The sequence below is a fragment of the Solanum pennellii genome, chromosome 3 (genome assembly GCF_001406875.1).
Source record: "Solanum pennellii chromosome 3, SPENNV200".
Classification (NCBI taxonomy): Eukaryota; Viridiplantae; Streptophyta; class Magnoliopsida; order Solanales; family Solanaceae; genus Solanum; species Solanum pennellii.
In genome coordinates this window covers 73,655,193-73,682,783 of record NC_028639.1, presented here as the reverse complement: position 1 = coordinate 73,682,783, position 27,591 = coordinate 73,655,193, and the positions used below count along the sequence as shown (strand labels likewise).

The window sequence follows — 27,591 nt, the reverse complement described above, 5'->3', positions numbered from 1 at the left end:
TATATATATATATACGATTAAATAAAAAAAAATTCTAAAATTATTTTCACATAATTTTTTGTTGAGCAATTTAAATTACATATCAGTCTTCATAGATGAAATAAGTTGGGTGAATTGACTAAATAATAGATGAGGAGGTCAATAATCTGTTTAAAATTGAAGGAATTATTGGTAATTTTACCACCAGAATGGTAGTTGATTTTTTATTTTTTTTTTTAAAAGAGAAAAAAGATAAAGGAAAAGAAAATTAAAATGGAGAACGTGCGTGCTGCTTGCGTATAAATAGAAAAACCATTGCCTAGCTTTGAGAATGAAAATTAGCTGAGAGAACACAATGGAAATTTCATCTGATTCCAGTAGAATAGACGAAGAGTATCGGTCGCTTCCTCCTCTCTATTTCATTTTGACGCTAATTTGGTTCATCTCCGTCTGTTCCTGGACTTTCAACACTTGCAAAAATCGCCATTTTCAGGTCTATTTCATTTTCTCTTTCTGCTCCTTTTTCCCCTATTTCTAGTATCGCTTCTATGGAAAACGAGTAATTTGATGCATCTGATTGCTGAAAACGCATTTATGATCAATAGTTTATAGCTTAGTTTATCGGTGAGTTATTATGAACTTTTTGTGTTATAATTCGTCTGTTATTCATACATGAATAAGCTACTCGAATTGATTCGCTGCCTATACGGTTTATCAAGGTTTTATGTAAACGTTGTTAATCGATCAATCCGATTTATGCGCTTGGAAGTCTTCTTTGTGCAAATAATTTAGCAGTTTCTTAAATTCTGTATAGTATTTCCGATTTATCCTTTACTGTCGAACTGTTAAAGTAATTTTTTTAATTTTGGTTGTTTATGTGCACTAGAACAGACGAACAGATTGCAATGGACGCTGGCTACTGTTCCACTGATCAAAACTCTGCAACTTACCCTATCTTTCCTCTTTTGGTAAGGCCTTTTGTCATTTTTATTATTTTAGGTATAAAGTGAAGCTTTCCTCCAAATTTTGACTGTTTGATGCAAATTTATGAAAATCGAATTTCCACTTCAATTCGATTACCTAATCATGGCCTGCTCAATAGTTACCTGCTGTATTTCTCGAACGAAACAACTACATTGGAGGTTTTGTTTTTTCTTATTGTTCTTCTATTTGATATTGCCTTGCAGGTATTCATGTTTTTATCATCATGTATGCTCACTGTGGATATCATTTGGCGTCTATGTTACTGGAATTCTGTTCCAAACAGTAACTTTTATTTCGTTCTTGCTCATTTCTAATGGATATTGCATCATGTGTGAGCGTCTTTCAATACAAGAGCGCCGCATCACAGCTGCTCTTGGATGTATTTTCTACTTGACTCATGTCGGCTACAGGGCTTCTGTACCTTATTTCTCTGTGAGTCTACTAGGTTCTTCTGACTTTGAAAGAGTGCTGCATTGCATTCTGCATTTATCGTTATATTTCTTTTTCACACTGTGAATTAGTTATGCAGCATTGCCTTCCATATTATTGTTTTGTTTTAATTTCTTTGTCAGTCTGTGAATTAGTTGTGCAGTATTGCCTACTGCATTGTTGTTTCATTTTAATTTTTTTTTTCACATTACGAATTAGTTGTGTAGCATTGACAACTTCTTTATTGTTTTCACACATGATATTAATTTTCTGTTCATATGTAATACAGGTACTCCTCACAGTTGGCTATGTCATTTCATTTTACGTAATATTTAAGCACATATCGCAGAACTTAATAGTTCTGCAAGAACAGTTGACCTTTATAGAGGATGAGGAAATCCCTGCGATGCATGAAGCAATTTACACAAAGTATACAATGCTCAAGTATGCAATATTCACTAATTTTTAATATGGTGTCCTATACTTCTGGACTCAGTGTCTCATGAATTATCGGGTTTTAACTCTTTATCTATGTGATTGTCCAGAAAATTTCAAAATGCGATGCATATGATGGCTGTGGCAGAACTGGCGGTATTGACACCCACCTTTATTTGATCTTAGTAGTCAGTTTTACTGTAAAATTCTTGTGATAATCAGGTATTTTAATTTTCAGATTCTTATAAACGTCGACCATTCAATAGGTAACTACTGGCTCCGATTGTTGGTTCGAGAATGGGCACAGTTTTGTATACTCTCTTACATTGGGTAAGTGAAAATTTCAGCTGGTTTTCTGGTTTATTTTAGTAGAAAGGATTCCTTATGAAGTTGTAATCTGAGAATATCATTAATATTATATTTCCTCAGGTGGACCTTTAGGTCAAAAGACTTAGCACCACGCTTCTCTGTGATGCCTGTAATAAAGTCTCTTGGGGAGAGAATGGTTCCTCCTATTTATAGCATTGTAAGTGTCCTTTGACATCATAATTCTAATTGTCTTGCTTAGAGTTGACTGATCTTGGTGAATATTGTCTATCTTTTGTCTAAGGTTTGATATTGGCAAAAATTTTTTTGAAGTGGAACGAGATGATCATCATCTCTTGTTTGACAAGAGAAGGGGAGAAAAAAAGAGAAACTTGATCCGTACATAGCGATTTCTAAATAGTCAGATGTGATAAAGAAGAAACTTTTAAACGTTGTCCTTCCTCTTTCAATTCCTCGCACCTTCTCCCCATGTATTTGGAAGACCTTAGCCAGATCTTTATTCGAAACCTTACCCCTAACAACTATCACCAGCAAGGAATAGCTACATATAGAATAAACATGTGTTCCCTTATTAGTCCCCTCTCCATTTTTCAATATAAATTCTTAGTTGTAATTCAGTGCAGCCTCTCTGAACGTTTAACATCTTGTAGTTTCCATAGCTGCTTGTAATTGATTATTTGATTTTAATTAGTAGCATCATGAATTAAAGAAACTTTAAGGTAGACATATGGTTTGTATTGGAGCTGGATTCAGGAGTATAACTCATAGTATCTACTTCTACATATACTGCTTGAATGAATCCCCAAACCTCTGATCTTCAGTTGTGATACTGCAGGAAATGGATGCAGCTACTTTTAGAGACTTCAGTACTCATGGATGGCATATAGGGGTGGTGAGTATTCATTCATGGGAGTTGTTCTTGAGTTTCCCCCACCTCATATCAGTTTTCATAACTTCTTCTTGGTGTTATTGACTAACTGCCAATTAGAACTTGATTCAAGTTTCTGCAATTTCGACTAGCCAATTTGTTTCCAACACATGTTTCTTGGCAGAAGGCTTTATAATCTCCATATTTGTCACTATTATTTTTGTTTCACGGATGATATTTAGTATTTGAACTGAAACTGGATTCTAATCTTGCAGCCAACTTCACCCAAGAAAGGAACTTTGAAGAATTCAGTCTTAGTGGTAGTTCAACACCCCCATGTGTGTAGATTGACACCACCTGACACTCATTCTCAGACTGTAGCTTAGCTACTTTTGCTGCAGATGTATATTATTCATTTGTACATCCTGCAGATCAAACATCCATCTGCTAATAGGAAAAGAGGATTATAACCAGTATTTTCTGTATATCTTTGTACACATCTTTACTGAGTATAGGAAACCTCAGAGGTCTTCAGCTGTAAACTGTTTATTGTTGTTCCCTCGATATTGTCTGCTTCAGGTGTCCATATTTCGATGCTACAAAGCTTTCACTTAATTACTTTAATGCAAGAGCATGTCTTTTTTTCTTGCAACTGATTCAAGTGCCTGGTTGCAATGCTAAAAATTTCGAAGCAAGAAAATGTCAAATTTGATTGTAAATATGCAATTATGCGTTTGTACGTAATGGCGCGTGTGTTTGTTCACCAGGAAATATTGGACAACGTTGTGGAATTTGGTATGACATTCCGAAATTTTAGATTGAGCTTTTGCAAAGTCATTTTTGAGTTTTTAATGTCTTTGAAATGTCTGAAAAACTGGGTTCGGAAACTCTTTAAGGTAGAAGTTAAGGAGTACTTATTTTTAAAACTTTTCAAACAAACAAAACATAACATAGCTTCGGGAAATAGTGGGATTAGTTATTTCATATAGAAGGCGAGATAATTAACTTCTCCGGATAATTTTGTTTATCCCGTCTTGCATACCAAAAGATCCCAAGAACCTTGCAACGAATGTAAGTTGTTTATAAGAATTACTGTTAAACCATGTAAAAGGAAAAAAGGTTAGCTCATTACACTATTTTGAATTTATTACATTTTATCTCACTAATTAATAATTTAATATTAGATTTAAGTCACACACACTTAGATACATGTTTTTAGCTACCATTACACTGAAATATGGAGAGAGACAAGCAATAATAAGAGGGAGACGAGCGATATTTATATGTATCACAGATACATCTGAATCACATCGTATACATGTATTTGGTGGATATAATGTATCTAGAACAAATTAAATTTAATTCTAATCTGATGTATTTTGAGATACATGTATCTGAATACATCGTAATATTGCAAACTAGTGCATATCTAAATAATTAGTTCCTAAACGAGTGAAATTTTCGTAAGTTGCCCAAGGAAAAATCCCTATAAAACGAGCCCGTCTTGTTTTTCGGAAGGCTTGGGCCTCCGATCGAAGCCCAATAAGAACTGTTTTCTTGTCTCGTTGGTTTTAGAAGTCCAGCCTGTAATGCTTCTCTGCTCCGTCGTTATCAGACTTCCGGGAGAAATCACGACGACTACTGCAAGATACAACAAATCAACATCCCGGAATGAGTGCAGGTGAATTTACCCTCTTGATTCCCACCAATTGTATGCGAATTTCTCACGACTATGTAGTTCTCAGTGAAAACATATCTTAAATAGGCACAAATTTAGCTTAAACGGAGTCACTAAGAAGTTTAGTGGGATTTTGTTTCAATTTTGCTTGTGTTCTTCCTATGTCCTTTTCAGTCGCTAATATTATAGGTAACTTTGATTTATATAACTTATTGTGTGTATGCCTGTTATTTACTATTGAGTTTGTTATTTACTGAGTTAAGGGAGACATCATGTCTTTTCTGTTAACATTTTGAGTTGTTATTTACTGAAACATGAAACATCAACATCTGAACAGTACAAACAATTTATCCAAGGCAATCAGTTACTCGGTATGAATATCTATTAGATTGCCAATTAGTCTAGGAAAGAGCAAAATATGTTTTCTGAAAGTAAATTGCTATGAGTTTCAGCATCATATATTATTATTTTCAGGTGAAAAGCATGTTATCCTTTCTTTTTTTGCCATTGTCATTTGCAATATTGTTGCCTAACGGTTAACGTTGTTGGAATTGATAATGGAAGACTAGGGTTCATCCTTGTAGAAACAAAAAAATTTAGGTACTTTCTCTCCATTTGTTTGTGGAAGCCAGTAGAGAGTTTCCTGGAATGTGTGTGGTGGGAGGTAAACAAGTACCTAGTGGATTAGTCACGGTGTGTGCAAAATGGTCCAACCGCCATCTTTATAGAGTCTATGTCATGGAGCTTTTATTTTTAAAATCAGTCTGGTGATTGATCCTTTGTCCTCACTGTGAAACTTCCGAGTTTTCAATTATTAATTAAGGAAAGTTTGCCAAGAGGATGAAATTTTCATTGGAAATTGATATTGAGTCAACAGACTTTTGTTTTCCTTTTTTGGAAAGCAAAAGGTATTTCAATGCCTTATCATAATGAAAGACACAATGCAAAGCCATTTTCGATATTTCAAGACATTCTGGAAGGACAAACTTAAATGAGCCATTCTAACTAATCAAGTGGTAGTATAAAAGCATTTTTTTTTCCGTATCTTTTAGAAGCACAAGGGATTGCGCATATTTCAAAGTCACGGTTGATGCACAGCAACCTAAACCAGAGGGAGAATCTCTGGAGTCCTATTTGTATTTGTTTACTTATTTTTTTCTCTTGTGTTTCAAATATTTATTTTAATTCTTTGAAGGAGGAGCATTTGGTGGAAATAGAGGACTGAGACCGGTTCCACCAGAGAAAGGAGTTTTTCCGTTGGATCACATGCATTTATGTGACCTGGTAGAGTCCTTTCAAAATTCTCATAGATAATTTGTTTTGTGATGCCTTCTGTGTGTCACTTCCAATTTTAATTAAGAAAAATGATTTCTTTTGAGTTTTCCGTGGTATATTTAGTTTCTTTTCTTATTTATTTTCTCTTTGGTTCATTTTAGGAGAAGAAGGAATACCTCAATTGTCTCAAGTCCGCTGGGCATAAATCCGAGGAGTGTAGACATCTCTCTAGAAAGTACCTGGAGTGCCGAATGGAGAAGTAAGTTCATTTGATTGATTCGGAAAACTTGCTACACCACTTAAGTTTTAAAGTATACTTTAGCTCACAGCTTAATGTAGTCATCAAAGGTCTTTACTTGCTTTGGTCACTGCACTACGAAGTGTTCAAGTTTGTATAACTTCTATATAGCAACTTTATAAATTCATCTTCTATATCCTTAAATATGTGCAAATTATGCCTCGGAATGCATCCGAAAGAGTGCTTGCCCCTAAATTTTGTCCACTGGAGCAAAAGGTGAAAAGCTTCCTAACGTAAAACATGATCAATCATCTGAGGCAGTGGGTCTCAACAGTTAAATTGATACGGTGGTAGTCCTAGCAGAGGATGATGACAGCATTAGTTGGAATCAGGACTCTTGTTTCTTTCTCAAATTACTTCATAGTGCAACTAATTTTTTTCCTATCTGACTTTACCGGGAAAAAAATCTTTTATTTGGTGTTTTTCATGAATAAGAAATGAACAGTGCAATACTGGTGCTTGTTGATTTTGAATTTATTGCAGTCACGTGCTGCATTTGACAGTTTAATTTGGACCCATTGCACTTTATATAAATAGCAGTATTCTTGATATTGTTTTTAATGTATACCAGCATTAGATGTGCAATTTGAAGAGAAGAATTCCTCTTTAAACTATAGGAAATATAGAAAGAGTTCGAGGATAATTCCCATATAGTTGATGAGAAGATCTCAGGAAGCACAAAACCTTGATATTCTGAACACGCGGAAGTCTGAAATACCTTCTTGAAACAACACGAGGCTTTGTTACAACATTTAAACACACATTGATGGTTTTTCGTGAGACGGTTTGACTAATATGTGCTGTTTTTAGGTCTTTTCTGTTATGTAATCTATCTCTATGTTAATAAACAACAATTATCCTCATAGTATAGGAATTTAGACAGCAAACAGATGATTGTTTCATTAGCGCAATTGCAGGAATTTGATGGCGAAGCAAGACATGTCAGAACTTGGCTTTGGCAAAAATGTTGATGCCGGAACTAAATCAGAGGAAAAGACAGACCAAACGAAAGAAAAATGAAGGTGAAGTACTTGCTATGTACTTTCGATTAGTCTGGGCTCTGGCTGTGAAACTCCAGGCCGTCATTAGTCGTATCTCCAAAATTTCTGTCAGTTCTATGCGGAGGTGCACATTTTTCCTCTCAACCTTTTGTAACGTTTTATCTCTTTCTTCTCCTGGATCCTCTCTGAACTGTAGTAAAAAATGTATAGCGAGAGGGGAGAGAACACTAAAGGAAACTGAGTTTAAAGTGTTATAAATGAGAGAATAATCTTGTTTGGAAATTGATATAATTCAGAGCAATGTGTAAATGTCATTATTTTCCTTTTGGCAATTTGCTGTAGATATGACTGCTTAATTACCCTTCAGAGAATGTCAATCTTTATAATAAGTTTGCTATTTGTAACAGTAGGTATTGGTTGACAAAAAATAAAAATCAGTTTGGTGTAATTTTGAATTTCTTTTCTAGTTGAAAAGACTGGATAGAGATAGAGACGCCTTGTCGATATAAGATCAAATCCCGCGCCTTTTAGATTTGTATTTCAAAAACATTATGATACTCGATTGTGACTAATGTTATGGAATTCATATTAACGTTACGATAGAGCTAACATCTTATTAATGAAAGATTTTATTTCATATGAAGAGTGGATTTCTGCAAATTAAATTGTGACCTCATCTTTTAGTTTTCATAATTTCCACCTTTTCTACTGCTCAAAGTTTCTTATATAGAATTCACATAGTATTAAAGGAAAGGGTCTAAAATACCCTTGAAGTATTAAAAATGGTACAAAATTATCCTTCATTCACCTATTGCCTCCAAAATATCCTTGTCATCCACCTTTGGCTCCAAAACACTCTTGTCATTCACCTTTGGGTTAAATTTAACACTTCTTTAATTGTTTTAAAATTAAACTTTTTAAATATTTTTAAAAATATTTGGCATTCAACTATTGGTTATAATTTAATTTATTAATATAATTTATAAATCAACCTACTACCCACTCATTACTAACTAAAAACTCCACCAAATTAATAATCCAATTATAATATCAAAATCGTCATAAACACTACAAGAACACGATGAAATTATAGATTCCTGAAAATGACATCCAAAATTATTCGAGTCCGAATCGAAGCCCCAATTAAATTTAGGTTGAGACGCTTATTTAGGAGGACACTTTTAATAGGATTCTCTTTCAAGATTGAATTATAAATTTATGATTAAAGGTAAAGAAGTAATACATTCCGAATTAATTCATGCACTTTTTTGAATATAATTTTATAAATATTTATAATTTGTTTTAAAACCTTTAATATATTATTTTGAAAAAAAGTTACCTATGAAGTAACATCACATAATTGAAACGTAAGAATAATTAAGATAAACATAGTCAGACTTTTAAGTTTATCGGTAATTTTTATTTAGACACTTGAATATATGATAATTTACTTCTATGGATATTTTCGCCTCAAATTTTTAAAAAACACTCAATTGACAGTAGCTTTTCTGTTGTTGCATTAATAATGTGACGGATTTATTAATTTGGAGAGGTTTAATTAGTAATGGGTAGGTAGAGTATTGATTTATAAATTATACTAATAAGTTAAATTACAACAAATAGTTGAGCGCCACGTATTTTAAAAATATTTAAATAGTTTAAATATAAAACCGTTAAATAAGTGGTCAATTTTAAACCGAAAGATGAATGACAAGGATATTTTTGACCCAGTGGGTGGGAAGGATATTTTGGAGCCAATAATTGAATGGAAGGCAATTTTATACCATTTCTAATACTTTGAGAGTATTTTAAGCCCTTTTCCGTAATATTAATTTCATAATAAAGCTAAATATTTTGTGGATAATTTTATTTCATATTCAAAGTTTCTTTTATAGAATTAGCATATTAACTTTATATAGAGCTAGTATTTTCTGAATGATTTTATTCCATATAGAGAGTATATTTGTGCAAATTAAATTGTAACCTTATCTTTTAGTTAATGCTGACACGCTAGTATTTTTTTGTTCTTCTCCTAAGCTAAAACGGTCGGGGAACAACAAAGATCTCATTCTTCTTTTTTTTCAACTTTTGTACTACTTAAAGTTTCTTTGATTAATTATTTCCTCCCTTATAATTTGTTTGCTTTGTTTAACTGTTTAATTTTATGATCTTAAATTAAAAATACGTATATTGAGCTCGAGAGAAGAAGAAGACTAAATCACGATCAACTTGTCAGTGCTTTGCCCTCTAAAGTCTAAACATAGTGGTCCTCTTCTAAGCTACCCATGAACACGCCTGATTTTCCAAATAGCTTTTATTGTGGTTATTGCACTCTAATTATTTATAGGTAAGTTCAATTTTAAGACCTTAATTTAAAAGTTTCAATGAATCTGTGTGATACCTTCAGGACAAACTTTAGACCATATAGGCCAAGTGAGAAATTATACGGAATACTACCTACAATAATTTTGAAAAAAAATAAATTATGTTAGCGTTTGACCATAGATTTTTAAATATTCTTTTCAATTTCAAATATTATTTGGATGAAAATTTGGATGAAATTTCACCATGTGTTAATATTTCACTTTTTTAGAAAGATATGATTATACCCATAAGTTTTAAAAATATCAAAACTAACAATAAGCTTGTATTATACAAGTCAATTGGATCTTTGTTACAACAATAATAAATAGTGTCCATGACACTAGTGTAATGTGGTAATTTGGAGTGAGTGCAACAAGCATCATTTCATACATGGTGAAGTAGACAAAACACATGATTTTGTTATCTTAAGCCGATTGTTCATCATTTTCATCAATAACCATATTATCATTTAACATTCACCGAATATTTCATCACTACTTTGGAGTTAACGTAAAAAATTATGTAATATAACATAAGCAACAACTACAGAGGGTGTTTTTTTGTAAAAAATAAAAGTTTGGAATAAAATTTCAATTTTTAAAAGATCCCAAATAATGAGATTTGACCCAAATACTAGTTTGAAAAAACTAGTATTTAGGAATTTGAAATATTTGTCAAATAATAGCAAAGTGTATGGATAAACACTATTTGCTAAGTTTTTCTCCAAATATTATTTGGGAAATCTATGATCAAACGAGCCCTATATATTGTGCAATTTCCAATTCAAAACAAGTCAAACACATCGTTTGTTGAATAACAACAAATATATGTATCATGCATTGACCTAATTTTGTGAACCTCATTGTTAAGAATCAAACGCTAATCATTTTACAATTGACCAAAACAGTACGCTTAAGTTTGTTTTGGTATCTTAAAATGAAAAACGCCTTATTTAAAAGTATCATGGCGAAATTATTATGAATACAAGTTAGAAAAAGGAAAAAAGTTCATTGAAAAGATCTATAGTGATATACATACATATAGTTAAACTGTTTAAGTGCCAATGTATTTGAATCAGACTCTCGAAAATAATTTCTTTGAGAACTGTTCTCAACAGTTTGTGTAGCTATAGTTTTATTGTATTCATTGAGATGTGTTGGTTTTGTATTTCATTGCTAATGAAAGATCCTATATGTAGATCCATTTGAGTCATGGAATTATATAAATATAATAAGAATGGAAACGGCAACCCTAGTCACCAGTGTAACCAACAACTGAAGGCTATCAGGGAAGGAGTAGCAGGACCAGAGTTCTATCTCGGATCTACAGAATGACCAACTCTATCTTGGTGATTAAATTCCGCTTTAGTTAGTGTGAAATGAACGTACTCTTGAACAACAAGCTTGTTGTTATAGAACCTATCCTTCTGAGAGATTATCTATCCTATAGCCGATTATCTCGAATATTATTTGATCTACAATGCAATCAAAAGTTTCTAGATTTATAGAGATATAGAACGACATAAAGTGTTTTCAAAAGGTAGATATGTAGTATGCAAACACCCTATTCTTCTCAAGTTCACTTGTATGATTGTGTCGTGTATGATATTAATGTTGTGTTTCATGTACAAAAAAAAAGAACATTTTGATACATTTCACATATATAGCTTACGACTATAAGATTCACAAGTTTTTTACGCTTTTTAAAATTTCATATCAAGTCAAAATCAAATAAATAGATTGAAGGAGTAAATACTTACAAGCGCGGACCAACAGTATGTCAGAGGGTTCATCCAAACCCTCTTCGGTGAAAAATATTACTATTTATATATGATTAAAATTATGTTATATGTATATATAGTAAATGTCAAAGCCCCTTCGATTAATTCTATGTTTACTTTCTCCTATTTTAAACCCTTATTAAAATTTCTAGTTCCATCACCCACCAAATACATATATTTATTTTTTTGAAAAAAATGAAACAAAGACATAAACGGTGACCTAGAAAAAGGGATATGTATTTAAATTTTGTAGCATGGAACATTCCACTAACTAAATCCATCTATTAAAAGTGCATCTAAACGGGTCCATTCCAAAAGTTGGACACACACCGGCCATTTGATTTTAATTACTTCTGACCACGATATTCGCACGTTAAATTATTCAAAATCCACCGTCGATCTTATACACGTGTCACCACTCCAAACATGTACCAACATTTGAATACAAGTCAAAGGCGGGTTCAGAATTAGTCAAAAATTTAACCCATAATTAATTAAATGTAATCACATATATTAATAAACAATATTTGGCCAATGAATGCATAAAACGACGTGGCCCCACCATGTGAGCCTGTTTTACTATCTTCAAATTCAAAAACTAGTGGGCCCCACCGAAAACCCTCACATGTGCCTAACCCTCCTTCACACGTGCTAAATTCAAAAATGGTATTTTGAACATTTCTAATTAATCGTGTCTGTTCTGGTTGGTTAAAAATAAATAAATATTTTTTCTGTATCTCATCCGCTTTTCGTCTTCGTTCTCCTTTTATCGCACTGAAAAATACCTTCAGATTTACTTTTTACTGTTTGTGACGGTGAAATGAATCAGAACCGTTAACCTTTTTAGATGCTTTTGAAAGCCCACTGAGTCCTTCATTTCATCTTCATCTTCTATTTCTCTCTTTCTGATACCTTCTGGGCATTGTGAAACTAATCTGTTCATCGAATCGTTGATTTATAGAGACGGAGAGAGAGAGAGGTATCAGCTGATTGATTGTGCTTTGGAGGTGTGGAAATTTGTTGTTTGTGGAAGAAGAGGAGATTGGATTTAATCGGAGATTGAAGTAGTGAAAAAACATGAATGCAGTTGGAAGGCAAAGATCTGGAACGTCAACGGCGCATCACCAGAGGCAATACTCTGATAACTTCCTGGAGACTTCATCTAATGGAAGATGGCTTCAATCAGCTGGTCTTCAACATCTTCAAACTTCAAATAATAATGTTCCTCAGGCTCCACAGGTTTTCGATTTTCTCTACTTTTTTTTTTGGTTTTTCTGAGCTTATTGTTGCCCTAGCTCATAGATCTGATTATACAGTGGTTTCGTTCATTGTGTTTATTTGATTTTGATGTCGGTGAAGGGACAGGAATATGGATACTATGGTGGAGCTCAAGGGTCGAGAATGCTTAGAGGTGCACAGAGGACATATAGTGGAGGAAGCGATCTCTTTGCGGAGCCTTTGACGCCGCCGGGGAATTATCGACATTCAAGCCAGAGAAGGAATGGTGACGAAGAAGTATGTCCCAATGAGTTCAGTCCTGGACTCTTAGATCTACACTCATTGGATACTGAGCTTCTACCAGAGGTTTGGTTTCTCATCTAAACAATTTGTCGGTTCGTACTTTTATGGGGATTGGATAATCTAATTATTTGAGTAATGCATTGGACATCACCCTTGTTATGTCAGTGCAAGATGTGCAATTACTTCCTAAAGTTAGCTGCTTTAGTGAGTTTTTATTTGATATTCGTTGGATTATAGCTTCTCATTTTACAGTGCCATGGAATTGTTGTCCACTTTTCATAAGTTTCACATGTTTAGAGCTTCTTACTTTTCCAATGCCACCAAAGCTCTTGCCATTTTGCCTTTTGATTTTTCTGTTACTATAGTGCAAACTCGCTTTGCGATTGAACCATTTGTTTATTTCTTTCTTTGCCTGCTGTGCCTAGTCCTGCATTCTCTACTTCTCTTAGATGATGGAGCAGTTAGATGTTAGGGTCTCCAGGTTGACACACTTCGGCTCTTTGAGCGACATTTTATCGTAGCATCATTTGGTCAAACACTTCAACACCATATATTTGGATATCAACAATTTGATGTACCTCAATTTGATCCTTGTCTCTGCTATATAATTCATATAACATCATACTAGTTTGACTGAAATTTTATAGTTCTACATTTATAATTCCTATAGTTTAGTTTTTAAGTTCTCTTATGTGGAGTTTCTATATATAGATGCCTGTTGCTGGGTTGTATGATGCTCCTTCCATGCATCATTTTGCTCGAGCAAAAAGCTTTGATGACTCGGAGCAATTCCTTGCAAACAACAAGCAAACTGCTCGAGTTCGGGGCTTGCCAGAGAGTAACGTCTCTAAGAGTTTTGCTGTTGATAAAGACAAGGCCAGCAATGTCGCAAAGATCAAAGTGGTGGTATGTTTTACTCAACTTCATTGCTTCTAGTTCTGGAGTCTAAGTATTCTACTTCTCAGTTTGTATAGCGCAGAATCAGTTCTCATTTTCTTAACAATATCTAGCATGCAATCCCTGTTATGTGATTTCTTTATTTTTTCACTTGCACAAGAGTAGTCTACCTTCTTTCATGTGTATTTGCACGTGAAAGAGTTGTTAGTACTTGTTCAAGTTGTTACTAATTGTTATCTACTTCCAGGTGCGTAAGCGACCACTAAACAAAAAGGAATTAACGAAGAATGAAGAAGACATCGTTGAAACACGTTTCAACTCTCTAGTAGTTCATGAAACTAAACTAAAGGTTTGTGGAAATGCAGTTACTTTTATCCTGTATTGGCAGTTGAATATGCATGTCACTCCCTTCAATTTCAGTCTCGTGACTAGAATGAATATTCTAGTAATTGAAAACCTGAAAATCACTGTTATCAAACATTTACCCATTATTTGCCTGATGGAAATCCATTTTGCTAACAAAGATATCTCTTCTTGGTTGCCAAAAACTTCTGCAAGATTACACGAATGTGGAAATATGATTATTTGACATGACCATTGATCTCTTTGTGTTTTGTAAATCTCCCTCCTATGTCTTGCTGCTTAGTTTTGCCCAAGTTTGCCCTAAAACCTTTTTCTTTGAGTTTGAAGTTTTTATATACGACTATAATACAGGTTGATCTGACTCAATATGTTGAGAAGCATGAGTTTGTCTTTGATGCTGTGCTAAATGAGGAGGTTTCGAATGATGAGGTGATTATAAAATACACGATTCTACATCAGACCCCAAAACTCCTAACTGCATTCAGATCATTGTTAACTTTGGTCCGCCACATGTCTCATTAGGTATACCATGAAACGGTGGAGCCCATTGTCCCAATAATTTTCCAACGCACAAAAGCTACTTGCTTTGCATATGGACAAACAGGTATGCTACCTAAGCTTAATCAGTATTATTTTTATCAATGTCACCATTATTTCTCAACAAGTTGTTTTGACTTCATCCACTTACTTGTCCTTTTGCTAGTTCGAACTGTGAAGAATAGTGGTCTGAATGCACTTACACATTGTTACTATTTGCTCGATTTATCAGTGTTCTCCAATATTTAGTAATGCAGTTATCATGTGGGTTGAGTTTTTACAAAACACTTGTTAATATTGCTTTTAGACCGTCTGCTTATTGATGCTAAGGGATATATTCTACACCTGTAATCATTTGTGGTTTTTCTTTGTTATTGCGATGTTCAAACTCCTTTATCAATTGGTTGAAGATCAAGATTTAAACATCAAACACCATCTGCTAGCAGTTTAGGGAGTAGGGTGATTTGGTGTACTATGAAGTATTTGTACTAAAATTCTCTTATTGCAACAATTCCTGAAGTCCCAGGTCTTTATAAATGTAACACTATCAGAGGCTTTTAATCTCACAGACCTGCAGAATGTGCAAACATTTTCTTAGAAATGAGAAAAGATCATTTTACATTCAATGGTAAATGCTCATTCTCCAGGGATCTAGGTCATGGCAAGTTCTAGTGTATTTCATTCATACAAATTCAACTATTTTAGGAACCATTACAAAAAATATTAATCAGCTGATGATGCAATTGCTGATAAAATAGCCTCAAGTTTTCAAATTTTCTTCTTGCATTATCGTCGAAATTTGTCTTCCAGTCATTTCATATGCAGTAATTTCTGTCCACTAGTTCAAATGCTAGACATATGAAACAACCAATGCCCAGTCAATTTATTCTGTCATATGCCAATTTTACAGCTTCCTTGAGAAGTCTTTGACTGTGCTTCCAAGTCTGTTTTCATAATCAATCTGGTGTCAACTATCTGTGATGATCGTGCAAAGAGGCTTGGTTTTTTTTACTTTTCTATAGCTTCCTCTAAAATTCTTTTCATCTTTGGCTTATTCAGGAAGTGGCAAAACGTATACTATGAAACCACTACCTCTGAGGGCATCTAGGGATCTTTTGAGGCTCATTCATCACACATACCGGAACCAGGGCTTTCAATTGTTTTTCAGTTTTTTTGAGATATATGGGGGAAAGCTCTATGACTTGCTTAATGATCGGAAGTAAGTGTTTCTGCATTTTGTAACATTTAAGTGTCGTAATTTCTGAGGATAACTGAAACCAATTCTTTGCAGGAAACTTTGCATGAGAGAGGATGGTAAACAACAAGTATGTATAGTTGGATTGCAAGAATACAGGGTCTCTGATGTGGAGATGATTAAGGAGCTCATTGACAGAGGAAATGCAACTAGAAGTACTGGCACCACTGGTGCCAATGAGGAATCATCTAGGTCACATGCTATTCTACAGCTTTCTGTTAAGAGGTCAGCTGACGGTAGCGAATCTAAACCTCCCCGTGTTATTGGGAAGCTCTCCTTCATAGACCTTGCAGGAAGTGAACGAGGTGCAGACACAACTGATAATGATAAGCAAACCAGGTGTTTATCTACTAAATTACTGCTTTTCTTCGTCTTTTAACAATCTTGTATCGCTAAATTCTGTTCTTACTACCATATTTACCTTGTCTTCTGTTATGCAGAATTGAAGGAGCAGAGATTAATAAAAGTTTGCTGGCACTAAAGGAATGCATTAGAGCCCTTGACAATGATCAAAACCATATTCCTTTTAGAGGCAGTAAATTAACTGAAGTGCTGAGGGACTCTTTTGTTGGAAATAGTCGTACTGTTATGATATCTTGCATTTCCCCAAATGCAGGATCTTGTGAGCATACCTTAAATACATTAAGATATGCTGACAGGTAATCATTTCTTGAATAAGATTTTGTTTCCACGGCTGCTATTTTCTGTGTTCATAGTCTTAGCTTTGCATTTTGCTGTGAATCTCAGGGTGAAGAGTCTTTCAAAAGGGAACAACTCAAAGAAGGATGTCTCATCCTCAACACTGAATCTTAAGGAGTCGACAACATTATCTTTTTCTGCAGTTGTACCTTCTACATCAACATTTGAAGATGATACCGGTGATTCATGGCCTGAACAAACTGACAAAGATGAATATGATGAAGATTTCTATGAACAAGAGAAGCCAATGTCGAAGAGGAATGAGAAGCTTGATGGTTACACTATCTCCAATTCAGAAGATAAAATGAAGAGAGCAAATGCTCAGACTAAGTGGAAGGAGCCACCTAGAACAGAGGCAAAGTATTCAAACTCGGATGATGATCTGAATGCTCTCTTAAAGGTGAATCTATATTTTGGAAAATTGCGGAATTTCACTTAGCCTGAGTGTGCCTCTGAATGCTTTATATTTAATTTTTCAGGATGAGGAAGATCTTGTGAATGCGCATCGGAAACAAGTGGAGGAAACAATGGACATTGTTCGAGAGGTATGTAATGAACATGAATTTTGTGGAACAATGCTTTACACCTTCAGCATAGGGAGTTGAAGTAGATATATATTCTCAAAATTGTTGATGTTACTGATTATACCTGATGTTTGTAGTTTTTTCCATGGTTGCGTATTTGCTTGTCACTTTGTAGACACATTAATTTTGCTTGCTGTTTCACAATTTCAGGAGATGAATCTATTAGTTGAGGCAGATCAACCAGGGAACCAGCTGGACAATTATATTTCTCGATTAAATGCAATCCTTTCTCAAAAAGCTGCTGGCATCCTAGAGTTGCAGAACCAGTTAGCTCATTTTCAAAGACGTCTGAAGGAGCACAATGTTCTTGTATCTTCTGGCAACTGAAGCTCTAATTCAGTATGCATACAAATTTCAGATGTTGTGCACATTTGCTTTGGGGACGAGGTGTTGTTGTAGATCCACTGATGGACCCATAGTTGTTGGTGTAGAAAAAACACGTGGCTTGCAAAAGTTGGAGTGGCAACATTCACATGCTGGTTTCTTCAGAAGAGTTTTTGAAGCCTTCTGTTAAGTTACACAAGAATCTTGTCATTGTTTATTCATTTTCTCATTTGAAAAGAAGAAAAACACGATAGATGCTTTGGCATGGCTTTAAGGCTTTGTGTTGCTAAGATTATTAAGTGTTGATTGATCTGCCGTGTGGAAGAGGCATTTGCTATGCTTTGAGGGCTCAAATTTGTTTAATCTGGTCATGCCTACAAAGTCTATCATGGATGACTGGTGGAGGTTCTGACCAAGCCTGGTGTAATTGATTGTACAATTTGCTATATTTTCATTTTAGCTGTGTGCCATGAGCCACATGCATCAACATATCGCTACGAAATGAGCACTTGAATCTACTCGATTACTTCAGACAATCTGCTATTGTGACTTTTTCTATGTTGCTATTTTTTGTGGAACTCCCCAACTTAAGCCCAACTGTCAAATTGTGCCTCTTTTCTTGATCCTCCTAATGTAACATAAAATTTTTGTAGTCTTTCTCAAAACGCCTATGCATGTGTTTCATGGTATGGAATTTTTTGATATATTTACCTACTTAAAAATTATAATTTTGTTGCTAAAATATTTAAAAGTTGAAGTTGATTGGGCACCTTATATTATATTAGTGACCACCCTTTAGAGACTGAAAGTAATAACTACTCTTTTGGTTTTCTTCACCAGAGTAAGTCAATTTGACTAAATCTTCTCACTAAACTAAATTATGAGATCTTATAATTCTGGAATACAAAATAAAGATGTACAGAGGAGCGCGAAGCAGTAGAAGATGGAAAAGGAAGCAATGACAGAAATGAAAATCGAGGAAAGATAGAGGGTATTCTTGTACAAATAAGAGTTGGTTACGGTGCACAGCAAGCTAGCCAGCTTCACTGACAAGTAACGACCGTACACTTCCATAATCGATATCATTCCATTACCGCCTTCTTCCTCTCAAAAGTTTCTCTTCAAGTTTCAGATTCCCATGGATTTTACACGGAAATTGAGCTTTCTAGTGTTTTTGTTATGCATTCTCATCTCCTTGCAGAACCAAGACGTTGATGATATCAATGTGAAGTTAGAATTCTCTTCACGCACTGACAAATATTGCTCTCGTGATTCTCAGTACTCAATCTTCGATGATCACTCGTTTCCGCCACTTCCAATGTTCGCTACCACTTCTGTAGAGGGGAGGAAGCTCCAACAACAAACTGCTTCTGTTGGTTTTCTCATATACGATTACTACCAACAATCTTGCCCTCAAGCTGAGGGAATAATCCGATCAACTGTTCGGAGTCTTTTCAGAAAACAACCACAGATTGCTCCTGCATTGTTGAGGCTTGCTTTCCACGACTGCTTTGTTGAGGTCATTTTCTTAAACACCTAATTGTATCTGCTCTGCTCGTGTTCTTATGCATCTGAGCATTTTTTTCGTTTTTGTTTATATATACATGAAGTCAGGATTATCAATGACGAAGCCTGAGTTTTAAATATATTGATCAGTCTTCGTTATATTGTTTGATTGTTATCGAGGAAGTTTATTAAATTGAACTTTGGAAGTTCTCTCTAGTCGTTGATAAAACAGAGGCCTAATGAGTACGTTTGATATAACCTGGTGTTTCTACTTTCTGTTTTGAGATGTAACTCCATTTTTTGGTTTTTGGTTTACGTGATTACCAATTCTGGTTAGCTAGAAGTTCTCAGCGTGAGCTTTCTTTTCGTTACCGATTGTGCTCATATATGATCTCTGTATCGTGAGAAATCAATTTGTTTCTCTTCTTCCAACTCAAATAGTCTAGTGAATGGCTCAAGGGAAAAATCATGAATTTTTAAAGTGTGTTGTCTTGTGAAGTTCTCGTTAATGAATACTAGTTGATGACTCGTTGCTTTTGAATGTATCAATGCTAAATAACAGGGGTGTGATGCCTCAGTTTTACTGGACTCTGTTGAAGGAATGCATAGTGAGAAAGAATCTCCTCCCAACGAATCATTGAAGGGCTTCGACGTAATAGATATCATTAAATTAGAGCTCGAAGAAGCTTGTCCTGGAGTTGTTTCCTGTGCTGATGCTGTTGTTTTGGCTGCTAGAGAAAGCATTGTTTTGGTAACCTCCCTTCCTTCCCTCTCTCTAACACACTCCCATACAAACAGATTACCCACAACTGAAAGAATCTTCCATTAATTCAGTCTGGTGGCCCTTTCTACCCACTGAAAACTGGAAGGAGAGACAGTCTGTCTTCTTTCGCAGAAGATGCAACTTTTGAGCTTCCTAGTCCTCAGGATGATCTTTCCAAGATCATTGAGTCATTCTCATCTAAAGGTTTCGATGAAAGGGAGACTGTAAGCCTCTTAGGTATTGTTTTTACCATAGGATTCTTTGTTTCGATTGCTTTCACACAAATGAAATCTAGTTTGTTTTGATGGGAATTGCTTCCAACAGGGGCTCACAGCACTGGGGTGATCCATTGCAAATTCTTCATCAACAGGCTCTTCAACTTCAGCGGGACTAACAGCTCCGACCCTACCATGGACTCAGAATTTTTGAGTTTCTTGAGGTCAAAATGCAACACCAATCAGGCCACTTTGATGTCACCAGTATCAAAATCACTATCCCCTTCCCAACTAATTTCAACATCACTTTCACCATCATCTATTATCCATAAATTGTCATCTTCCGTGATGGAGGAGCCAGCAATACCGATGGACTTTGAGGGACCAGGAGAAAGTTTTGGTACACTGTATTACCGCAGTCTTCTACAGGGCAGGGGAATACTGTACGTTGATCAGCAGCTGACGGCAGGGGAAGAAACTAAAACCTGGGTCCAAGCTTATGCTTCAGATGTGTCATTGTTTCACAAGGATTTTGGTACGACAATGATGAAGCTTTCCAACTTGGGAGTCCTGACTGCACCAATGGGACAGATCCGCAGAGATTGCCGGAAAGTTTCCTGATAAAAGCTCAATGGTTTGGTCACTTGCTTAGCCTATTGCTATTTTGGTTCCTTAGCTCCACTTCCTCATTTCTTGAAATTTTGTGATATCATTATGCTTGGTAGTACAAGTGTTCTGGTTTTGTTTGTAAGAAATAGGCTAAAAGACATAAATCTAGTAGAATTATTTCTCTTATGATACTCTTAAACAGTTGGTCAGGTTGACTCTTAAAGTAATCACAATCCAGCCAAAATATATATCTACTGAGTAGATTATACTCTGAATCTCAGTATTACACAACCAAAATAGTAAAGAAATACACACAATCCTTGATCTTTTTAATTGATATTAACTGAAAAACAATGAGCAAACAGGAACAGAAGTAAAAGAGATGGGAATTGCACCACTACTCACAATCTTAGAGGTACACACAAACCATACTTGTTTGTTTCTAGAGCTTGAGAGGACCAAGTCTTCGCATTGAACTGTTGACACTACCTGATGGTTTTCGAATCGAGAACTCAGTGTACATGTCCATGAAGAATCTGTCAACAATGTCAACATAAACTGGGCTGTTTAGCAGAGTGTAGCATTGAAGCACTTCTTCTATATCTAGCACGTGATCCATATCTTCTCCTTCCACCATTTCCAATTCCTCCATCTTCTTCAGTAAAGTGAGACTCCCTTTACTTGTGCTTCGTGTTAAGACTTCTCGCCCTTTTTTCTCATCTTCCTTTCTCCTTTCACTTTCTATGTCTTCCATACCAAACCGCACTGCAAGTTCCCTTTGGTTTTCGTTGTAATCTCCTTCAGCCATACCTTGAAATTTCCTAGCATTTTTTGAAGTCATCTTTCTCTCCTGAATCTCATTGTGATCAGGTTGATGCCATTGTTGATAGTAGTCCCTATACAAGTCATCCAACTCCTTAACATTAGTCTTTGGGATTCTTTTGCTGCTTGAGAATCGTTTGCTCACTGACAAAAAGGGATTGAAGTGACAAGTAGTTTTAGGTAGCTTGTGGTGACCTCCAAATAGAAATGACTTGAGATTATGAGGAGTTCTGTAGAGGAAATTCTTAGTCTTTTGGATAGTTTTCTTGAGCAGCATTTGTGGCTCTATCTTCTTGTACGACGACTCCATCTGATTTTTCTATCTGTGCAGCAAAAGATACTGCTATTAGCTTGGCTCCTTTGAAGTTATAATTTCAAGAAGTTTCATATAGGGACAGACAGGGCTGATTTGCTCCTTTTTGGTTGAAGACAAAAAGCAAAAAATTGAATGAAATACAAGGGACACTTCTTTGCATTAGTTATTTCTCCAGATATATTTTTCCCTTTCCATTATATTCATTATTCTGACCCTACCCTCTGTGCATAATATTTTTAAGGAGGGTATAAACAATAGAAAAGTAAAAAAGCTAACTGTAGTTTCAAAAGGTTCTGAGGGCAGAATTGGTAGTTCTATCCACCACCTAGCAGAAGGAGGATATTTAAAGCTTAGGCTGAAGTTGAGTACTCACTACTTTATCATATTACTTTGTTCTGGTTGACTTGACACACCTCGAATAAACTTTAACTAGATATATATTTTCCTAAACTAATTTTATTAATGATGTTTTGTAAATTCTAAATTTTGTTACCACTACGTTATATAGTTAGTATGTAATGAAGCCAAGTAAACTAAAATAGAGGGAGTAACGTTCTTATGAATAATTAAGCAACGCAATTAGGGAATGGAATTTCAACAATGATCACAGTTAAGAGAATGTTGAAGAGTGAGTTGGGCTGATATTTGATGTGATTAGTACATATGGCTAAAATATACCTAATTTTATGTTAATGGGACCTCAAGTAATAATGAGAAAAGCTTTAATTAGCCACTAATCTAAGAGCTGGTTTTGGTCCCCAAATCATTAAAGATTGGTACATTGTTGGTTGAAGAGGATAAGGGGCATAAACAGAAGAGATTATTGAAATGGGTGAGGAGATGAGGGCTCATTACATCAGTCACTTTCCTACGGTTTTAACACTTGAATTCTTCAACATGCTACTATAGGCAGTGTCCACCTCAACAATAAATTCCTATAATCTGCTCGCTCTTGTACATTTTCCCTCAATGTTCTTATAGTTTATAGGCTTTGAGGTAGAGGTAAGGTCTACGTACACTTTATACTCTTCAAACCTCACTCAGTGGCGGGAATACACCCGGTATGTTGTTATTGCTGCTGCTCTTAATACTGTATATTTATATATATACACTACTGAACAGTAAGCTCTCAATATGCAGTATTAGATCAGATGGGTAACCAAAAGCCTAGCTAATGCAAACTCGAAGAAATGATGAAATAGATTTGCTTAATCACATGTTTCTCTATACTACACCTAACAAGTTGAATTGCAGTGTTGATAGCGTTTACTTTAGCTATATCCTGCTTGGAATTAATATTTATTATATGTTTTAAAAAATAATAGTAATAAAGAATAAATTTAGAAATCATAAATTTCAAGGAATACTCTATACGGAACCACATCAATTAATCATCTTTCTCCTTTTCCAATTCCATGTTTTGAGTTGGTACTTTGTAGTGGTCCTACTATCTCTTTTTGAAGCGCCATTAATATAATATTTTGCGCTCACATGGTATGAGAGTTATTTTTTAACACTCAATTGCATGTGAGCATTAAAATAATTTATTTTTTTTCTTTTTTTCGTGTCTAAAAATTACAAGGTAGGAATCGAATTGGTTGAGATACTAAGATTTTAAGAATGTCCAAATTAGTGCAATTTTTAATTCACAATTTTTTTTTACTTATTCGTTAAACGCTTCTATAAAAAAAAAAATTAAAAAGTTGATCTCATTATTCTTACTATACGTTTCCCGGGCCAACTAATATAATAAATGGGCTCGGTAAGATATTACGCCCAAAACATAATTGGCCCATTTTAAGAACCCTAAAGCCCTTTTCAACCACGACGTATAAACTCTGTTATTATCGCCGAATCTCATCTATTTGAGGTAGACGCTAGGGTTTCTGCAACTGCACAGCCATGGTAAGTGTAACTCCATTACTCTATCTTCCCCCACGTTTTATGTCTGTAAGAGGTGTTGATGTGCTAACCAATGTGAATTTTGTATTGTTAATTATTGTAGGGCAAGGGAACAGGAAGCTTTGGTAAGAGGAGGAACAAGACCCACACACTGTGTGTGAGGTGCGGTCGCCGCAGTTTCCATCTCCAGAAGAGTCGATGTTCTGCTTGTGCTTATCCTGCTGCTAGGAAAAGATCATGTAAATTGCTTTGTCTTACTGTATAATTTGTATTGTATTTGACGCCATGAAAGCTTTCTACTTAGTCCAGATATATAATATACTGTTATGGTGAATGAAATTGTTTCCAGACAACTGGAGTGTGAAGGCAATCCGCAGAAAGACAACTGGTACCGGCCGCATGAGGTACCTCCGCAACGTCCCTCGCAGATTCAAGACCAATTTCAGAGAAGGTACACGTCGTATTTATGATCTTTAGAGTTTCTGATTAAACAGTGATCCACATTGTCAAATCCACTACGCTAGTTGAGTTATTTTTGTAATTGAAGTAGAAATAGTTTGTGTAGTCTGTGCTAATTGAGCAAGAAGTATGTTCCCTGTGTCTATTTTTGTAATTGAGTTTTAGAATTAAGTTTGTGTAGTCTTTGCTAATTAAGCTATGGAAAATGTATTCTCCGAATGTTTCGTGTATCGGATTTGTTGATTTTCCATGTCAGTGTCTTAATAGTTTGTGAATTGTCTATGTTAATGAACTTCAAATTGCAAAATATATGTTCAGGGACTGAAGCAGCGCCAAGGAAGAAGGGAACAGCAGCTTCTGCCTGAAGAGGGAGTAATTGAGGAGGGTACTTTTTTAATGGTAGCTTCATTTTGAAAGTATCTTCAAGTATTAGAGAGCAAGGAAATTTGGGAAAGCTTATTTTTGTTGTTGATGTCCAGTCTAAATTAGAAGTACTTGAATTTTTGAAATGTGGTGTTGAAATTGACATTCTGATACAGAATTTTGGTTTTATTTATAGGCTGCTTTCTATTTTTTGTTGCTGAATCTGAGTTTTTGAGCTCGTATATGCTTTTTATTGCTCGTTGCTTTGATGTTTTTGTCCGTGCATCTATTCCAGCCTTTATCCTTAGAACAGCTTGTTATGATGGAAACCATTCATCCCTATTGTTTAAGGATTTCATTGGAGATGTTATTTTTCACTCAGCGTGTCAATACCCTTTTGTTCGTGCTTGTGAAGCCATGTATCTTAATGTTTGCTAGGGAAATGCATGTGTGGAGATAATAACCCTGCTGATTTCTTCCATCTGCCTATGTTTTGAAAGCAGAGTTAGTACAAGCCCTGCTAGGCAGAATTTGTGCATCTCCTCCTCTTTCAGTCTCATTCTCACCTATGTAGCTACGTGCATTTTTAGCATGATCCCCCATTGGGTTTTGTCCAATTTTAGCATTTGTCAAGTTAATTGGTACATCACTCTTGTATCTATTGTTGTTTGGTTGTTAAATATTCATATTATAGTTAGAATTTTTTTTTTATGGACCTATATAAGTTGAAAAGTACCCATAAATAGTACTATTTAAGGTCGTTTGGTGTGAAGGATAATATTCTCTAGGATAAAATTTCATGTCTTGTTTGGTTGCATAACTTATCCTATTGTTCAGATAAGTTATTTCATATACGTGGTGGGATGGCTAATCTATTATTCCGTCCATTTCATATTAATTGAATTTTTGAGGTCTTTCATATCCCTTTTATAGAAAAGGAAATGAAGACATAAATTGTATATAGTTTTTCATTGATGAGTCTTATTAATTATTGTCAAATTTGTTGAAGTCATTACATTGAAAGTCCAAATGAAAGGTTAAATTGAAAGAACACTCTAAAACTAATTTTGAAAAATGAAAAATACATCATAAATTTAATCAATATGAAATGGAGTACAATTTACCTTGGTATAACGTGTTTCCAACCAAAAACTCCACATAGCTCACCGTTACCATGCCTCAGATGACTTGCTATCTGAGGTAGTCTAAGGTGATAGGTTTTCAATAACTGATTTAAGTATTTCAATTGAAACAGTAGTGGTCCGCACTAATTTTCCATCATGAAATGGACTTCATGCAAAAATACAAGGGACTTTCAAATACTCTTTTCAAACTTTAATTTTTGTTTTACAATTGCAATCCAAATGTAACCCAAACGCTTGCTGAATTTATACCTTTCGGCCTTCAATCCAGTCATTCACAATGTTTTTCAATTGTTAGGTTACTCTGAGTCTACCCTGTTTGATATAATCTTCGAGTATGAATGAGTGTTAATGGCCAAGAATAAGAAATACTAAACATGAAACCATTCAATTTCTACAACGTACCAGTGAAATCTCACATGGTAGTAGAGTTTGGGGAGGTTGCCTATTTATCTTCTATCGTAATTGTAGACTTCCATACCCTCATATCTTAATCTCATACCATGGTCTAGCTTGAGTTGCGCATACCTTTGATTTTCTATCAAGGGAACTTCGCAATAAACTATGACACTCTGATTGTATGGCAGAAAATACTATGTTGCTGAAGAATGTATGTATGTCACTATACTGATATTTACAAGGTATTGATCAAAATATAGTTTACAATCTTCCCCCCAAAAAAATCTAAATTTTACATCTCCTCAAGGAAAATGATTCCAACTCAACTTTTAACAGTTTTGTGTTTCTAAAATATTTTTTCCCACAAAACAAAATTTTCCACGCCAGTTAACAACTAGCGTACAAGACATGAATGGGAAAAATCAATTCCCGGGGAGTGCCAAAGGGAAAGAAAAATCTATGCAGAAATCAGTTCCCAGGAGGGACACGGCTAAAGAAAAAACTTCTAAATTTTTTTTTTTTTGATATAATTTTCTCTAAAGATGGACTAGCTATCTCAAAATTCACGCACACTAATCTATTTTGAGCTCTCCAAACTTCCTCTTCTCTTGATGCAATGTGTTGAATACGCCATCCAGCTCCGGGAAAGCGGACAGTAGTATCAGCTCAAGAAGATCAAGGACTAACAGCTTTAGACACACAGATGACTGTAAAAGAAACAGTGACTCAATTAGTAAAACAAGATGGAGATTTTAAAGGTTGTTATATTTAAAGCAGATTCTGAAGGCACTGACTAAGTTACCTGGATGAAGTAATAAAGATCCTTTGCGCATTGCTCATATTCCTTGTGACCAACTAGTCCGACAACAGCAGCAGGCGCTTTTTCTGTAAAAGGTTATCAGAGTAAATAATGGCAAACTATTATGGATGATGAATGTTGTAATGGTCAATAGCCAATGGGACATGTTTTTTGGGTGACCTACCAATCATCAGCTCATATACTAGGTTTGCACGCTGTTCAGCTTCCTTCTGTTGCATCTCATCCAGTTTCCGGATATCCTCTGCCATTGGTGATGATGATGGAGTGGGAGGTTGGTTTTGTGGAGAACCAATGGATGGACTGGCAGATGGAGTAGGAGGATGGTTTGGTGGAGAACCAACAGATTGAATGGCAGATGGTGTAGGACGTTGTCGACTTGGATGCTTTGTTATGAATATTCCATCAGGCCATAAAATCTACATGGAGCACAAAGAATGAGAACACTCAATACAGTATCAATAAGAACAACCAATACAGAATCAATAAAATGTTAATCACAGAATCTCGGGTATCATGAGTTATCCGAAACTACTTTTACACGCTTCTAAGAAAAAGCATACACCACCAACTCTGTCATCTATAAAATGCACATATTTTATGAACACGGCATGCTTACTACTATAGCTTTTTCTCATAAAGCAAGCTTACAAAATAAGCCTCCCTCCCCCCACCCCCAC

General features: G+C 35.1%; 7 protein-coding genes across 10 annotated transcripts in view; 5 read left to right on the top strand and 2 right to left on the bottom strand.

Moving 5' to 3' along the window:
• The first annotated feature begins 283 nt into the window (after positions 1-283).
• Positions 284-3,678, top strand: LOC107013768. The gene is made up of 9 exons (XM_015213645.2): positions 284-472; positions 871-947; positions 1,167-1,395; positions 1,682-1,836; positions 1,938-1,983; positions 2,066-2,157; positions 2,257-2,353; positions 2,990-3,046; positions 3,298-3,678. Exons 1-9 carry the CDS (start codon positions 335-337, stop codon positions 3,406-3,408), a joined length of 1,002 nt encoding a protein of 333 aa, XP_015069131.1. The 5' UTR covers positions 284-334; the 3' UTR covers positions 3,409-3,678.
• Positions 3,679-4,549: 871 nt separating this feature from the next.
• Positions 4,550-7,606, top strand: LOC107012867 (cytochrome c oxidase assembly protein COX19-like). 2 transcript variants are annotated; one of them, XM_015212823.2, is made up of 4 exons: positions 4,550-4,703; positions 5,896-5,984; positions 6,137-6,234; positions 7,191-7,606. In XM_015212823.2, the coding sequence occupies exons 1-4, from the start codon at positions 4,694-4,696 to the stop codon at positions 7,291-7,293; spliced, it is 300 nt and encodes a 99-aa protein (XP_015068309.1). In that variant the 5' UTR covers positions 4,550-4,693; the 3' UTR covers positions 7,294-7,606. The 2 variants fall into 2 exon arrangements, with proteins under 2 accessions (XP_015068309.1, XP_027771074.1); XM_027915273.1 differs by lacking the exon at positions 4,550-4,703 and adding an exon at positions 4,719-4,889.
• A 4,546-nt stretch (positions 7,607-12,152) lies between these two features.
• On the top strand, positions 12,153-18,134 carry LOC107014680 (kinesin-like protein KIN-13B). Of its 2 annotated transcripts, none has more exons than XM_015214706.2 (12): positions 12,153-12,657; positions 12,784-13,002; positions 13,651-13,845; positions 14,084-14,185; positions 14,551-14,628; positions 14,722-14,803; positions 15,796-15,955; positions 16,028-16,330; positions 16,432-16,650; positions 16,739-17,090; positions 17,170-17,235; positions 17,425-18,134. In XM_015214706.2, exons 1-12 carry the CDS (start codon positions 12,496-12,498, stop codon positions 17,599-17,601), a joined length of 2,115 nt encoding a protein of 704 aa, XP_015070192.1. In that variant the 5' UTR covers positions 12,153-12,495; the 3' UTR covers positions 17,602-18,134. The 2 variants fall into 2 exon arrangements, with proteins under 2 accessions (XP_015070192.1, XP_015070191.1); XM_015214705.2 differs by having other exon boundaries at positions 12,154-12,657; positions 12,778-13,002.
• A 203-nt stretch (positions 18,135-18,337) lies between these two features.
• On the top strand, positions 18,338-20,751 carry LOC107012284 (putative Peroxidase 48). The gene is made up of 4 exons (XM_015212084.2): positions 18,338-19,117; positions 19,667-19,855; positions 19,939-20,104; positions 20,192-20,751. Exons 1-4 carry the CDS (start codon positions 18,737-18,739, stop codon positions 20,701-20,703), a joined length of 1,248 nt encoding a protein of 415 aa, XP_015067570.1. The 5' UTR covers positions 18,338-18,736; the 3' UTR covers positions 20,704-20,751.
• Positions 20,752-20,935: 184 nt separating this feature from the next.
• LOC107012285 lies at positions 20,936-22,148 on the bottom strand. Its single transcript, XM_015212085.2, has one exon. It carries the CDS (start codon positions 21,821-21,823, stop codon positions 21,134-21,136), a length of 690 nt encoding a protein of 229 aa, XP_015067571.1. The 5' UTR covers positions 21,824-22,148; the 3' UTR covers positions 20,936-21,133.
• A 1,426-nt stretch (positions 22,149-23,574) lies between these two features.
• LOC107012407 (60S ribosomal protein L37-3) lies at positions 23,575-24,775 on the top strand. Its single transcript, XM_015212246.2, has 4 exons — positions 23,575-23,734; positions 23,835-23,970; positions 24,081-24,182; positions 24,509-24,775. Exons 1-4 carry the CDS (start codon positions 23,732-23,734, stop codon positions 24,553-24,555), a joined length of 288 nt encoding a protein of 95 aa, XP_015067732.1. The 5' UTR covers positions 23,575-23,731; the 3' UTR covers positions 24,556-24,775.
• Positions 24,776-26,309: 1,534 nt separating this feature from the next.
• LOC107015487 overlaps positions 26,310-27,591 on the bottom strand; it is an 11,234-nt gene continuing 9,952 nt past the window's right edge. For both annotated transcript variants that reach the window (XM_015215778.2, XM_015215779.2), the window contains 3 exons: positions 27,078-27,330; positions 26,897-26,979; positions 26,310-26,801 (listed from right to left, as the gene is read on the bottom strand). In XM_015215778.2, the coding sequence (XP_015071264.1) occupies positions 26,667-26,801; positions 26,897-26,979; positions 27,078-27,330 (471 nt within the window). In that variant the 3' untranslated portion in view covers positions 26,310-26,666. The remainder of the gene's footprint in view (positions 26,802-26,896; positions 26,980-27,077; positions 27,331-27,591) is intronic.

What these genes read in the sequence shown, in the direction of transcription:
- LOC107012867 (XM_027915273.1), top strand. Translation starts at nt 4,862, where the DNA reads ATGTCCTTTTCAGTCGCTAATATTATAG. An exon ending in TTCAGTCGCTAATATTATAG is followed by an intron (nt 4,890 to 5,895) that starts GTAACTTTGATT and finishes AATTCTTTGAAG; the next exon opens with GAGGAGCATTTGGTGGAAAT. An exon ending in ACATGCATTTATGTGACCTG is followed by an intron (nt 5,985 to 6,136) that starts GTAGAGTCCTTT and finishes GGTTCATTTTAG; the next exon opens with GAGAAGAAGGAATACCTCAA.
- LOC107012407 (XM_015212246.2), top strand. An exon ending in TGCTGCTAGGAAAAGATCAT is followed by an intron (nt 23,971 to 24,080) that starts GTAAATTGCTTT and finishes AATTGTTTCCAG; the next exon opens with ACAACTGGAGTGTGAAGGCA. An exon ending in CAAGACCAATTTCAGAGAAG is followed by an intron (nt 24,183 to 24,508) that starts GTACACGTCGTA and finishes ATATATGTTCAG; the next exon opens with GGACTGAAGCAGCGCCAAGG.
- LOC107012284 (XM_015212084.2), top strand. Translation starts at nt 18,737, where the DNA reads ATGGATTTTACACGGAAATTGAGCTTTCTAGTGTTTTTGTTATGCATT. An exon ending in TCCACGACTGCTTTGTTGAG is followed by an intron (nt 19,118 to 19,666) that starts GTCATTTTCTTA and finishes GCTAAATAACAG; the next exon opens with GGGTGTGATGCCTCAGTTTT. An exon ending in CTAGAGAAAGCATTGTTTTG is followed by an intron (nt 19,856 to 19,938) that starts GTAACCTCCCTT and finishes CCATTAATTCAG; the next exon opens with TCTGGTGGCCCTTTCTACCC.
- LOC107012285 (XM_015212085.2), bottom strand. Translation starts at nt 21,823, where the DNA reads ATGGAGTCGTCGTACAAGAAGATAGAGCCACAAATGCTGCTCAAGAAA.
- LOC107014680 (XM_015214705.2), top strand. Translation starts at nt 12,496, where the DNA reads ATGAATGCAGTTGGAAGGCAAAGATCTGGAACGTCAACGGCGCATCAC. An exon ending in ATACTGAGCTTCTACCAGAG is followed by an intron (nt 13,003 to 13,650) that starts GTTTGGTTTCTC and finishes TTCTATATATAG; the next exon opens with ATGCCTGTTGCTGGGTTGTA. An exon ending in ATCTGAATGCTCTCTTAAAG is followed by an intron (nt 17,091 to 17,169) that starts GTGAATCTATAT and finishes TTAATTTTTCAG; the next exon opens with GATGAGGAAGATCTTGTGAA.
- LOC107013768 (XM_015213645.2), top strand. Translation starts at nt 335, where the DNA reads ATGGAAATTTCATCTGATTCCAGTAGAATAGACGAAGAGTATCGGTCG. An exon ending in GCAAAAATCGCCATTTTCAG is followed by an intron (nt 473 to 870) that starts GTCTATTTCATT and finishes GCACTAGAACAG; the next exon opens with ACGAACAGATTGCAATGGAC. An exon ending in TTCCTCCTATTTATAGCATT is followed by an intron (nt 2,354 to 2,989) that starts GTAAGTGTCCTT and finishes GTGATACTGCAG; the next exon opens with GAAATGGATGCAGCTACTTT.